The following is a 13,859-nucleotide window of genomic DNA, read 5'->3' on the forward strand; positions in this document are numbered from 1 at the left end:
TCTCACAAACCGCAAAGCAACATAGCTAAACAAAGTAAAAGGTTACATTTATCTTATGTGAAGCTGTATTGTTTTTTGTTTGTGGGTCTGCATGGGGATGAATGAGTAAACAAAACCTGGCAGGAAATAGGAAACATAGTTTTTCAGATTCTGCATTGCCTCAACAAGCAACCACATTCCAATCGCTGCCTTGTGATGTTTTGCACAGAACTCCACGTAAAGGCATGGTTACGTTTGCAGATTGTATAACATTTGTATAACTACAGTGTATTGTGACAGTCGGTGCAAAAGTATCCACATTTTGAATGAAGACCCTGAAATGACAAATGTATGTCCCAAAATTCTGATAACTCAGTAACCTGTGGTAAATCATGCCATAACCAAGTTAGATCACAACTCAATGTGCAGTTTTCCACAAGTCTAGGTTTCAAATACTTGATCAATAAGTTAAATTACTTGATTTACTGTAACTAATTAACTTTCAATCACATTTTCTGGGGCTATTATGGTTTAACAATATACGTGTATAAAGAACAATCTTGACCATAACATTTAGTAGGATTTCCTTTGGATTTATCATAGTGGAGACGTATTGTCATAACATGTTCATAGTGTTTTGCATGTCTAGGGTACATTGTTTGACACACTGTTTCAATCAATTTCAACTGCTCAATACTTAAACTTGATTAGATTCAGAAACATGTCAAAAATAATAATGCACACAATGTTACTTTAAAAATAGTTTTATTTTACATGCGCAATATTTAAAATACCCTTTTCCATATATATTTTGATTAAACCATATTTAATGAAAAAGGGTCAGTTGAGCATCAAATGTAAAATCACTTTTTTTTTTTTTAAACATTGAGTTTCTGACACAAGTTTCAGATGTTTCTAGTTTCATTCGTGTTTATATTCAGTTCCAAATCGAGGGATCAGTTTGTGGTCTTGAATGTTTTTTCCAGTTGCCATTTTGCTGCGATTCTTGTTGCGTAGATGACATATCCCCAGGACAGAACCACTATTACGAGAAGTATCTGAAGTGAAAATTAAAAGTGTAGATGTATACAGCGTGTTATATGAGGTGTGTCAACATCACATGAACAAATAATAATCTTACTAGGAGTAGGTAAAATAATAATAATAATAATAATAATAATAATAAGAAGAAGAAGAAGAAGAAGAAGAAGAAGAAGAATTAGAAGAAGAAGAAGAAGAATTTGTCAAATCTAGAATACAACATAGCAGATATAAAAGTAAATTCTTCAAAACTTCTCTGAAAACAAGTTTTTAACAGACAAGTTAGTGTATATTTTATATGAACTTCATTGTTGTCTCATGAACTTCACGTTGTCTCTTTTTAATCTCTGAACTTCGCATAGGCTAGTTTTAAAACGTTAGAATTTAACTATATTTTAACCGGTTTTTTTTCCAGATTTAATGTAAATTGCGTATTTTTTTCCTAGATTTAACCACAAAAAGTTCAGATGTAGCTAAATACATAAATATTAAACACATTCTTAAAAGTTTGGAAATTTGTAATTCCAGATATAATTTATAAATGTTGAAAACGCGCATCACAAATTCCACATGTAAAGTCTATAAATCTTTTACTCTTTTACTCTTCTGGGTTTCTGACAAATCGTGAATACAATGCCAATAATAATAATAATAATAATAATAATAATAATAATAATAATAATTCTCATCAATCATGCATGTAATAAATAAGGCAACAAATGTGTTTCAAAAATGTCAAAACTTTTAAGAATGTGTTTATTAACATTTATATGTAGCTAAATCTGGTCTCTTTTTTTTTATTAAATCTAGAAAAAACAAATAAACAAAAACAAACCACCATTTCGGCTGCCGCCATTTCGGCTCAGTTCACTGCAGTTTCAAACATAATTTATCTGGTTCTACAAGTCCTACAGTCATCGTCAACTGTCATTTTATGTAATTTAAATTGTTCTATCCTTTAAAAAAACTTTCATAAGGGGCGCGCCCCAGTACGCTGCAACTGACACATAGTGACCGTTAAAATTACGTAGGGCGCCTCACCCACCGCTTGCTTTATTTATTTGGTATACCACGATCTGTACAAAAAAAACAATACATTCTTCGTAAACGTGTTGTGTCACTTCTGTCTAATGCTTGTGGCACAGTACAGTACTTACCAAAGATAAGATCCTGTCGAGTACACGTTCGCTGACATAAATCATTTAAAAAAGTTACTTCAGTTCTATCCTGTCTGAAATTTAAACGCCAGAAGCAGCATCAGTCTTCCCGTAGCAACACCGTTGTAGCAACATAAAGCGAGTTACCTGGAAATAAACAAGGCATACATACGTCATGGTGTGAAGTGGTTAAACATACTGAAACGCTGGGAAGATTATTTAATTAACTACTGAAGGCAAAGTCATAATTTTTTAAAGTTTGCAGTGGTGGTTTCATTGTATTATTACCAGAACTGCATATCCCTGTTCCACCTGGCCTTGTCCCTTTAGCAATACTAGTACAATTAACAAATTGAGTTGTTTGACCTCAGGAATACTGAGTTTTTATTTTGAACACAATCCAGATATTTATGCTTACTTGCCCCTCCAAGTCGCCAGGGGGTATCGTCAATTCGTCAGGTTTATGTGTGGAGTTCAGAGTGTCCCGCTACCCTGACATCCGGTATCAGGTATCCCATTACCTTTTCCGGTTTCTGAAGACTTCATAACTGTGGGATCATTCTATATTTATGGCTGTGATATATTTTACCTACAAGCAAGGAAGTAAGTGATCACACAACTGTTTTGTGTCATGGTTTATAAACATTTGTGACAGGATGAAACACGTCATCATTACTCGCGTTTTAGCTGTGGTTGCAATTAGATCAGTTTATAGTTTTAGACACGTCTTACTGGTTGTCATCACTATACTCATTTCAGGTAAGAAGTCAAGTACGGTGCTCTACTGCTGGGTATAACCCGGCACTAATGTGTGTTTGTGTGTGTGTGTATATATATAGAAGAAGAGGGTTCACTGATTTGAAATCAGTTGTTGTACATACTGTACCTGAGAGGCAGTGAGGGTTTTGCTGTAGTAGTCTTGTGGCATTATGATTTCAACAATAGCCACCAGACACCAGAAGGCATCCTCTTCATCCTTCAGAACTAAAAGTGCAATAGCTGCCAACCTGCAAGAGGAAACACACACACCACATGACTCCACTGGAAGTGTGCTGCTAATATTCAGAAGAAAAGGGGGACACATAGGTGTGCCAAGCCACATTTTTACACATTTTAGGCCCTATTTTGAAATAAATCTTCAGAGGAATAAATACATTTGATGTATGAAACTAGCAAGAAATTATGTAAATTATACACTTATTTGTATTTATTATTATTTTATTTCTTAGCAGACGCCCTTATCCAGAGTGACTTACAGTCGTAGACAAAAATACATTTCAAGAATCAGTACAAGTATTAATACAATTAAGAGCAAGATAAAATATAATCATTTCGGTTCTAGCAAGTACAAGTATATATGACAAAATAAGATTCAATAACGGAACAGATAACAGTGTCAGTGATAGTTACATCAGGATATAATTAAATACAAAATACTACAGATTAAATGACACTCAACAGATTACAGTACTCTAAAGTACAGGGTTAAATGCAGTAAAAAAGGGAGCAGATAAGAGCAAGTAAAGTGCATTTAAGGAAGAGTGATAAGTGTCCAGATGGAAAAGAGGAGTTTCTACAGGTGCTGTCTGAAGAGGTGAGTCTTGAGGAGACGCTGGAAGATGGTCAGGGACTGGCCATCGTATTATTTTTAATCTGCCTGAATATGGCCACTCGTGCTTTCCACCACAGTTGTGTAGAATATTAAAGAACATATCTGGGCCAGTATATTTGTGATTCCAGAAAATGATATACTGTACAGGGGAGGGATGAGTAGCTAAGAATACACAACACAGTTAACAACCACTAGGTGTCATAATTTCTCAAATATTTCTGAACTCAATAAATAAACACTGTTTGCATGTGTATTCTTATTGCTATTTATAATACAACAACACATTGCTCTAGTATAGTCTCCTGGCATAGCTACCTCCAACGAAGTGCTCTAAAATGTTAAACACCGGTAATGCTGCCATTACCTGTGGCACTGCTTACCGGTAATAGGCATTATTCTCTGTTTTAGAAAAGGATAAGTTATGCTAGTCCATGTCCAAGAAGTACAAGAAAGTGTTTTTTTTTTTTTTTTGGCAACACCTTTTACTACTTAACATGAGCGAATGGCATTAAGAACTTTCAATACAAAAGGTACAGTACCGGTTGAGACCCTGGCAGTAGCCGATGGTGGGGTTTTGCCAGGAGAAGGCTAGCAGAATGCGCTGCAGCTTTTGGACTGCGTCGGAGGTGGGCGAGGAGAAGTGCTTATTGCTGGTGAGGGTGCGGTGCAGGTCCTGCCTGATCTGCCGTGAGGCCGGGTGCTCCGACACCTCGCAGTGCTTCCTCAGCTCCTGGTAGCGATTGGGATTCCGCTTCCTATAGACCTGCATCCGTGTCCTCACGATCCAGCGCCACACCTGCTCCCGGTACTCCACAGGGATCCCACACCGGATCAGGCCCTTCAGCTCCGGGGAGGGAGCCAGCTGGTCCAAGGGACGGCTGGCCAGGTAGTTAGCCCACCTGGTCCGCAAGGGCTTGTCCACCATCTCATTGTTGCGCAGGTTGTTGGAACGGATCTCCAGGGCCTGGATTTTGGCCAGGAGCTTCACGTCCTCTACTTCATAATCAGGAATGGTCTTGAATCCATAGTCGTCGTACTCAATGGGAAGGAACAGAAAGTTAAACAAGGATGTTGGTAACATGCAGTATTCACATATTCCCTAAATTATCATACAACATTGTATAGTAGGTGCATGGCTCCAGGTTTTTGTGATTTAGTTATGTGTAATGAACCTCTATGTTAAGTTGTACTGTTATATTTCTAATCAGTCCCCTCTGCCAGCGTATTCCTCCCCAACGCTGCAGGAGAGCATTGAGTTAGTTAGTTGAGTTGGAACAGCTGGCGGAGAGAGACAAAGGGAGAGAAGGGAGTGGGCTGAAGTTTGACGGTTATGAGGAGGTAAATGTGTTTGGAAGCCAGTACAAGAACCAGGAAAGGGTTATGTGTAAATGGTATTTGTGCCTGAAACTAACCTGCCTAGGGTTATGTATAAGGCCCTGTGTAAATCGAGATTTCAGGAACTGCGCAGAAATTGCAAACTTAGCCCAATACCGTGATTTTTTCAATATTCTTATAATTATTATTTGTATTTCATACGATGGAGGTAAGCTATTCTGTATGTCCTGCAATGTTACTGCAAATCATCTCTTGACAGGCATTTAGATTCAAGTATTCACTGAAAGAGAAAGGCGGAAACCCAAGAAACCAAAAACGTGAACTTCCATGTTCCAAAAGTCCACTGAAAACCGTGAAGCACGAAACACATTACATTTTGACCTGACAGGGGTGTTTGTTTGCGCAAATATCCCTCTTGAAAAACTGGACAACCAAAAGTTACGTAATTTCTTCATACCGAGTGTAGCAAATGGTGGAGTGATTCCTTCATCAGCCCAGCTGAGATGTGAATACTTACCTCAAGTTGCCGACTATCACAAGCAGGAGATTATGGAATTAGTAAAACAGTCTGGTTGCTTGTCAATGGTCACTGACGAGTCGACTGATGCCCAATAGCAATATGTGTTTCACATTGTATTTGTTTTGCAGGGCCTAAATGGTGAACATGCATCTGACATAGAACTGAAAGCTGTCCTTGCAGATACACTTTACCTACAGGCTGTTAATGACAACACCGTTTCACAAGCTATTGTAAAGTGCTTGAATAACTTTGACGTTGATTTTGAAGATGTCGGTGCATTTAATCAATCTATTTGCTGTATAAAAAAATAATAATAATCTGTACACATAATTTATAAAATAGTTCTGTGCACAATCTGCAAAATACGACACTTTACCCGTGGTACTGCCTTGAATTAAAAAAAAAACAAAAAACACACACTATTTTCACAGGGCCTTATGTATGAACAAAGGATCCTGGAGTTTTCTAAATAAACGGTAGACTTGCTGCAGCCTCTGACTGCTTTTTGGGCATATATACACCTTCACTGCCTAACATCAACCCTTATATATGGTCCTGGAATTGCAGTGTTTATTGACGCACATTGCTCTTTATGTGGTTGGTTAGGGAGCAGTTCAATGTCAATCCAATCTTTGACCTTTCTTTTTGCCTGCTAAGGTGTGCAGTGGTATTGTGATGTGGATTACTATACAGTTAACAGCAAGCTCATTTCAGCTGCTTGCATCAATCGCTCGAACAGCAGAACAAACATTTTCTGTTCAATTTACAATCAATACTATTCAATCTGAGTTCCTGTGCAGCTGTTAAGACTACAGTAAACTCTACGAAAGGAATTTCTATAATATTGACAAAAACAAACTGAGAAAATAATCATGAAAAATAGGAAGTGCATATAATTCGCACTACTGTTCTAAACAGACCATGCAACAAAACAAAAAGATTTTTTGTTTTGTTTTAAAGAAGTGACATAAACAAAATATATATTTTTTTCAATTATTAAATTATCACATTAAAAGAGCAGGGCACATGACATAGAAAATCATAGACAGCAAAGCCCAGAAACTACTGTAAGTTCCAGCTCTTTTTTGGCTTTTCATTTGCGCACCTATTAGATCACAATTGCAACAAACCAACATTAACATTTTGATCCTTTGCTTGTTTTGGTATTTCAGTTCGGGATATGAGGGTATTATATGAAAATGGAACTGGTGTAGCTTGCAATCACATCATCAGTTTAACAATAGAATTGCATTTTAAATATTTGAATATACTTAGTAACAAAAAAACAAGAAAGTAGCCGGGGGAAAAAAGTTTTCGCTGTGAAACCCCGGTATGGAAATGTCAGTACTGTCTTACCTGACAGGGTTGAGTTTAAAGACATCCTTCTTGTCTCCCTGCAGTGAGTCCTCAATGAGCCTTTTCACCATCTCCTGCTGACTGCTGTCCAGCCCTTTGCTCTCCTGCAGCCTGCGCAGCACGACCAGGTACTTGCTCTCAATCTGGCAGTTTTTGGCCTCCAGGTAGGCACACTGCAACACAAAAGAGAGGTTTAGGGTTAGGATTAAAACAAAACACAGCAGCTGGTGAAAGCAGTAACCCTCCCACAACCTCCCACTCATTTCCAAGACAGGGCAGTCCAAAGGCAGAGGGTTTCTACACCCTGTTACTTTTTAACTGGGTTGAACTTGTTTATTAAAATGTAAAAATGAACCTAGTACATTTTCAAATAACTAATTTTACAGTTCTGATGGAGCAACAATCAGTCGTATACTGCACAAATCTGGCCTTTATGGAAGAGTGGCAAGAAGAAAGCCATTTCTTAAAGATATCCATAAAAAGTGTCGTTTACAGTTTGCCACAAGCCACCTGGGAGACACACCAAACATGTGGAAGAAGGTGCTCTGGTCAGATGAAACCAAAATCGAACTTTTTGGCAACAATGCAAAACGTTATGTTTGGCGTAAAAGCAACACAGCTCATCACCCTGAACACACCATCCCCACTGTCAAACATGGTGGTGGCAGCATCATGGTTTGGGCCTGCTTTTCTTCAGCAGGGACAGGGAAGATGGTTAAAATTGATGGGAAGATGGATGGAGCCAAATACAGGACCATTCTGGAAGAAAACCTGATGGAGTCTGCAAAAGACCTGAGACTGGGACGGAGATTTGCCTTCCAACAAGACAATGATCCAAAACATAAAGCAAAATCTACAATGGAATGGTTCACAAATAAACATATCCAGGTGTTAGAATGGCCAAGTCAAAGTCCAGACCTGAATCCAATCGAGAATCTGTGGAAAGAACTGAAAACTGCTGTTCACAAATGCTCTCCATCCAACCTCACTGAGCTCGAGCTGTTTTGCAAGGAGGAATGGGCAAAAATTTCAGTCTCTCGATGTGCAAAACCGATAGAGACATACCCCAAGCGACTTACAGCTGTAATCGCAGCAAAAGGTGGCGCTACAAAGTATTAACTTAAGGGGGCTGAATAATTTTGCACGCCCAATTTTTCAGTTTTTTATTTGTTAAAGTTTGAAATATCCAATAAATTTCGTTCCACTTCATGATTGTGTCCCACTTGTTGTTGATTCTTCACAAAAAATTACAGTTTCATATCTTTATGTTCGAAGCCTGAAATGTGGCAAAAGGTCGCAAAGTTCAAGGGGGCCGAATACTTTCGCAAGGCACTGTATGTTTCCAATTTGCTTTCTGCATCTAGAGGAGACCTAGATTTGGAGATGAAAGGGAAACACCCCAATCAGTCTGATCTGTTCATTCTGGGAGACTGGAGCTGGCTCAGTTGCTAACTTCTCTGTGGTTTTAATTAGTAATGCATGAACACACCCGAGGTTGCTGACCAGGCTAACAGCCAGCCAGTCAGAACTACTATGACAGTCAACTAAGAAGAAGAAACAAGGAGTGAAACCTAGCAGAAGTACAAAGAAAATTATAAAAATAAGGGAAGTACAGTATAAAATGAAAAAAGAAACCACAAATTACTAAAGAGAAACATAACAGAGGAAGTATCTCTGCAAAAAAAGCAAATAATTGACCAAAAATACTGACTGCCTATGTCTTTATTTATGCAGATACTAGACTACAGTAACAAGGTAAGAAGGTATGTGGAGGAGTGGTTAGGGCTCTGGATTCTTGACCCGAGGGTCATGGGTTCAATCCCAGGTGGGGAACACTGCTGCTGTACCCTTGAGCAAGGTACTTTACCTCGATTGCTCGTATAAATGTATAACTGTATAAATGGGTAATTGTATGTAAAAATAATGTGATATCTTGTAACAATTGTAAGTCGCCCTAGATAAGGGTGTCTGCTAAGAAATAAATAATAATAATAAAAGTATATTAATAAACATGGTAAACCCAGGTAAATTATAATAAATGCATTGTATAACCATGGGAAAAGCATGGGTAAAACTGCAGAAATACTGTGGTTAAACAGGAGGCCAAAGGAATGCTTTAAACTTTTAAAATGTTACCAGGATGTGAAAATGATACAAAGTGAATCTAAAGTTGTTTTTTTTTATTTTGTTTTTTTGCGTTAGACTGTGTAAGAATAGTGCCCAGTAGGTCACCAGCTTGCGTCACTACATTAGAACCACTTGCAATCCATGTGTCACTAAGCAGTTTGCTTTATCATAATGTACCAGCATGCTAGTTGTTCTTTAATTTACTTTGGCTTCTTAGTGCAGACAGAGATGTCTCTAGGTGAAATCACAGATCTCATTGTGATTTTGTGGTTAAAGCTATGAGAAAAAAGAAATAAATGAAACTCATTACTATTACTATTAATCTGGGGCCTACGCTATAAAAGCTGAAAATAAGATGTTTAGTATTAAATAAAGTCACTTGTATATTAGCCTTACACATTGACGATACTGCATTAAAGACTTGTAGGTAAGGATAATATATTTTTTGAACATATATGTTTTTTCACAATGGTTAAATGGGTACAGATCTGTCACACAGCAAGCTGTAAAGCACATACCTTCATCAGGAGGCCCTTCTCCTCTTCTGAACTGTTCCTCCACAGCTTAGTAAGCTGGTAGATTTCAGAGCTGAGGAACTTGTTTTGCATCTTGTGCGCCTCTATATCGTCCTAGTAAACACAGTAAAAGAATGAAATCAGAACACAATCTGTGGTTAAATTTAAAACATTTCTACTGTGAGCTCTACTTATTAAGAGCACAGGTTTGACCTAGTCCTGACTGATCACTGCTTTTCTTTGCTTTCATAATTGTACTCATTTGTACCCTATAAAACACTGTTTGAAAATCGCTGGGATACGTAAAAAAAAAAGTGTGGCTAACTAATGTCAATTAATACACTGTACAAAAACAATATACTTGTTTTGTTCTAATAACAAAGAAATAGAAGAAAAAAATGCTAAAACTGCTAAAAAAAAAATAGGCCAACTGATCACGTGTCTGGAATTATTATTTGACTTTATATTAGTGGATTTAAGTTTTGCTAATAAGCAGATAACTGGTCTCCTAACTTTTATCAGAGAGCAGTGTACCCCCTCATGCCTAGTAGCCTGGGGTTACACAGGGATCTTTTTTTATACAGTATGTTTATGTTATTATAATCATTTTTGCTGTTCATTGTAACATCACATCAACACTGTGCAAGCCTGACCTATACAGTACAAAATCACAGTAACGTGATACAAAGTACGGTCGAACCTGTCATATCTGATCCTGCAAGATATGACACCATCATTACCCAATGGACCTGTGCCATGTGTGACTTACATATGCTGCTACCAACTGAATGGTACTGATGGAAACTGACCAATGCACATTTTATTATGGGTCTAAAACAGTAAATTCAGCTCTTAGCAAGACAGAATTTGTACACGCTGTCACTTCACATAACTGCCCAGTTTAACCATAGTAAATAAAAGAAAAGTAAAGGATTCATAAAATTACTGTACTGTACTGTTTATGTCTCAGGTTAACACACACAATGTAAAAAAACCTGTCAGATTACTTTGGCATACACTGAGAAAGCACGTTAAGAACTGTTTGGAATGCTGTTTTGTAAACTGAGAAATACTGTACTTCAGTGCTTGTGCAGTCATTTTCACAGATTTTTTTGTATAGTATACATGCTGTGTCGTACTTTGGTGTTTTAGGCACACTGATGTACCTGACGTTGTTCATTTATAATGCCCCGACATTAATAAAGAAACTACAATATACTAAAACGACTTCCTCTGAGATACAATATTAGTATATATATTCGCTGGACCGGTTCTACTATAAATGAATCATTCTTAGACTGGAGTGGCAAACAGTAATTGTGTCTCTGCTCCAATGCTAATAAAAGCTAGTTAAGATGTCATGTTTGTAATGCTTATTGGATGCAGAGAAGGTGCAGAATACCGTATGTGACACCCCAGCAGTGAAAACATGGATCAGTTACTTTACTGCTTTTTCACATCATGCAGGATTACATGGTGGTCAAACAAAACCAAAAAAAAGAGTGTGGTTTTACCCGTGTTTCTTGAAACAAGAGTTGACGTACTTCCCATGGCTGTAATGTAAAAGTAACTTTTAAAATAACCTTGAGGTGCTCAATCTTCTCCTGCAGCTTGCAGAAGGTCTCTGTGCCCATGGAGTTGGCTAAGGTACGCTGGGCGCTTCCTGCGCAGACTCGTTTGTAACTGAAGAAACTGAAGGAGCTGAAAGGACTGTAGGTGCTGGGGGTGTCAGAGGTACAGGCGGTGCTGGAGGTGCTAGGAAATAGAGCAAGCAAAGAAAGCATTTGAAATGCATGAATATTTATTTAATATATATATATATATATATATATATATATATATATATATATATATATTTTTCTTAAACTTGCTGGTTCTTTATTTTATTCTGGAGCCACCTACCTGACAATATACCCTTCATAATCATTAAACAAAAAAAAGAAAATAATGATTATTTCTGGAATTCAAATTTGTTATACACACAAAAATCATCATAGAACCCATAGTACCGATGTTAATTCTAGGGTGCCTAGCCAAAACTACAATTTGCTGCAAAAGAAAATAGTTGTTAAAAAGAGCTGTTGTTTTCAATGAAAGGTGAAATTGTGAGCTTTCAAGTGAGTTTTCTAGAAATTTCTTAAAAAAAGGCTTTATTGACACTCATTCTTGATCTTATTAACAAGCTTTACTCCTGCATGGTTCACCTTTTAGGAACAGGAAACCTCTGCACATTTATAACAGCAGAAAGAGTTCTTACCCTGCATGAGAAGAATGTAATAGTTTCAGAGCCACTGTGGTGGTCTCCGCATTGAACTGATCCAGACATGAACTAAGCAGAGACACAGACTTTGCAGGGCAGTTTCCTGTCAACTGAAGGACGCACCTGTTGTTTCCCCCAGTATCTGTGTCACAGGATCCTCACAGGGACAGTCTTGCGACTGCTGAATCTTGTCAAAGTTGAACACACTCCGCCTCAGCTCCTGAGCTGGCTTGTTTCCACAGATATTGAGGACTGTGTTCCTGTAAGGGCAAGGCAGGGGAAACACAAACTGACTTCTGAAGGCAAAGTACAGAGAAAACGAAACTAAATGCATAGAAACAAACACACACACACACACACAAACTAAAGTAGTACACAACAAATAACAAAATCCAGAGCTCAACTGGTTGCTTCTCTTGCTTTATTTCTTAGCAGGTAGTGTCTTACTGTATCTCTGTGATGGGGTCCTTGGGGGTCTTTACTGCTGGGAGGAAGTCCTCTGTCCTTCCTGAAAAAGAGCACAAGCATCTCAACTGCCCATCCCTTCAAACAAAGTACACATTTCATACATATTCATTTATCATGTGGAAATGCCATTCTAATGTACTGTAATACATTTGTACTTACTTGCTGGACTTCATGGAGTAAATATAATTAAATGATTAGATATACAAATGTATTATTTGGTTCCGTTCTCCGTATTTCCAAAAACTGTAGATATATGTATGTTTTAGTGAAATGAAAATGTCCTTCCCTGCACCTTTTGCTTGAGAAAGTTTCTGGCAACATTAGAGAGTCTCACTCACAACAGCTGTCAGAAACGGTGTTTGCGGGCTGTGTTGTTTAAGCTGCTGTCTTAAGAAAGTACAGGTTAAAAGTATACGTCATTCTTATACCAGAAGACAAGAGTCAGCTGTAAATACTGGGTCTATTTTATTATACATACGGAGGTGCATATACATCTTGCCAGCTTTAAACCTGTATACAGTACCTAGTCTAAAACAGCACCAGATCTAAAATACTGTAAGTCTACTGGGTGTTGTTAATAAAGAGTTCAGTGGTATTTAAATCTGGTGTTGTTAAGACATTTTTACAGCTTGTCTTGTGAGTAGTTTGGACAGGCAAAAGGACTGTAAAATATAAAAATTGACAATTTTATTATCACGGCAGTAAATTGAGAAAAAATAAATAAAACAGCATTGGGAGGGAGCAATATTAACCCAATTTGGTTAACCTGAATCCAAGTATGAACCAAGTATTTCATTAACATACATTCCCCACCATGACTGTAAATTCATGACCATGACATAAGCATTATGAAATGGCAATGCAGTTTCCTGAAAAGTCCCAAGACATGAATGGACGCACAATAAATATTGCCACATAATGTGTACACCTAGTTTAACCAAAATTAGTCAGGTGTGACATACAGATGGACAGATGAACAGCCAGAGTCACCTCCACACAACGCTGTTGTTATAAAAATGGAAACAAGGCAGAAGATAACATCACAAAGTGAATCCCTGTCTAGTTACCATGTTTGTGTTCTCAGCAACTAAGCCTGCTTCAAGGCTTCAAGCACAACAGAGCCGGTGAGTCATCGGCAGAAATGAGTCTCACTGTGAACATTCTCAGCATGGGTATGGGGCAGAATTGAAATCACCCTTTTGTCATTTTGAGTTCTTTCCACCACACAGCACCAACATTCTCCTGTATGATCATCATTTTTGATTGTTTGAATTCATTAAGATATCTGACACCAGACACAATAAACAAAGTCCTGGTACTTTTGTTACCTCACCTAATTAAAGCATTGCATTTCTTGCTTCACATTACACCTCATGAAAATATCTTAGATATAATTACAATAAAGGGCAAAACATGAAAAAATATGTGGTGGTTACAAGAGTATAGCAACACTTTGTAAGCGTTTAGAATAAATCATTTAAATTGGGTT

At 37.6% G+C, this 13,859-nt stretch overlaps 2 protein-coding genes across 6 annotated transcripts; both read right to left on the reverse strand.

Annotated features, from left to right (window-relative positions):
• Nucleotides 1–727: 727 nt before the first annotated feature.
• Nucleotides 728–4,870, reverse strand: LOC117420549 (TBC1 domain family member 2A-like). 4 transcript variants are annotated; one of them, XR_009329531.1, is made up of 4 exons: nt 4,329–4,870; nt 3,064–3,184; nt 2,178–2,324; nt 728–1,037 (listed from the first exon to the last, which is right to left on the reverse strand). XR_009329531.1 is itself a non-coding variant. In XM_059030366.1 (4 exons), exons 1-3 carry the CDS (start codon nt 4,868–4,870, stop codon nt 2,259–2,261), a joined length of 729 nt encoding a protein of 242 aa, XP_058886349.1. In that variant the 3' UTR covers nt 728–1,037; nt 2,236–2,258. The 4 variants fall into 4 exon arrangements, 1 of the variants encoding a protein (XP_058886349.1); XR_009329534.1 differs by lacking the exon at nt 2,178–2,324 and adding an exon at nt 2,596–2,766; XM_059030366.1 differs by having other exon boundaries at nt 2,236–2,324.
• Nucleotides 4,871–6,991: 2,121 nt separating this feature from the next.
• On the reverse strand, nt 6,992–12,219 carry LOC131696696 (TBC1 domain family member 2A-like). Of its 2 annotated transcripts, none has more exons than XM_059030391.1 (4): nt 11,900–12,219; nt 11,226–11,397; nt 9,646–9,756; nt 6,992–7,173 (listed from the first exon to the last, which is right to left on the reverse strand). In XM_059030391.1, exons 2-4 carry the CDS (start codon nt 11,274–11,276, stop codon nt 6,997–6,999), a joined length of 339 nt encoding a protein of 112 aa, XP_058886374.1. In that variant the 5' UTR covers nt 11,277–11,397; nt 11,900–12,219; the 3' UTR covers nt 6,992–6,996. The 2 variants fall into 2 exon arrangements, with proteins under 2 accessions (XP_058886374.1, XP_058886366.1); XM_059030383.1 differs by having other exon boundaries at nt 11,157–11,397.
• Nucleotides 12,220–13,859: the final 1,640 nt, after the last annotated feature.

This window comes from Acipenser ruthenus, chromosome 1 (assembly GCF_902713425.1).
Source record: "Acipenser ruthenus chromosome 1, fAciRut3.2 maternal haplotype, whole genome shotgun sequence".
Classification (NCBI taxonomy): Eukaryota; Metazoa; Chordata; class Actinopteri; order Acipenseriformes; family Acipenseridae; genus Acipenser; species Acipenser ruthenus.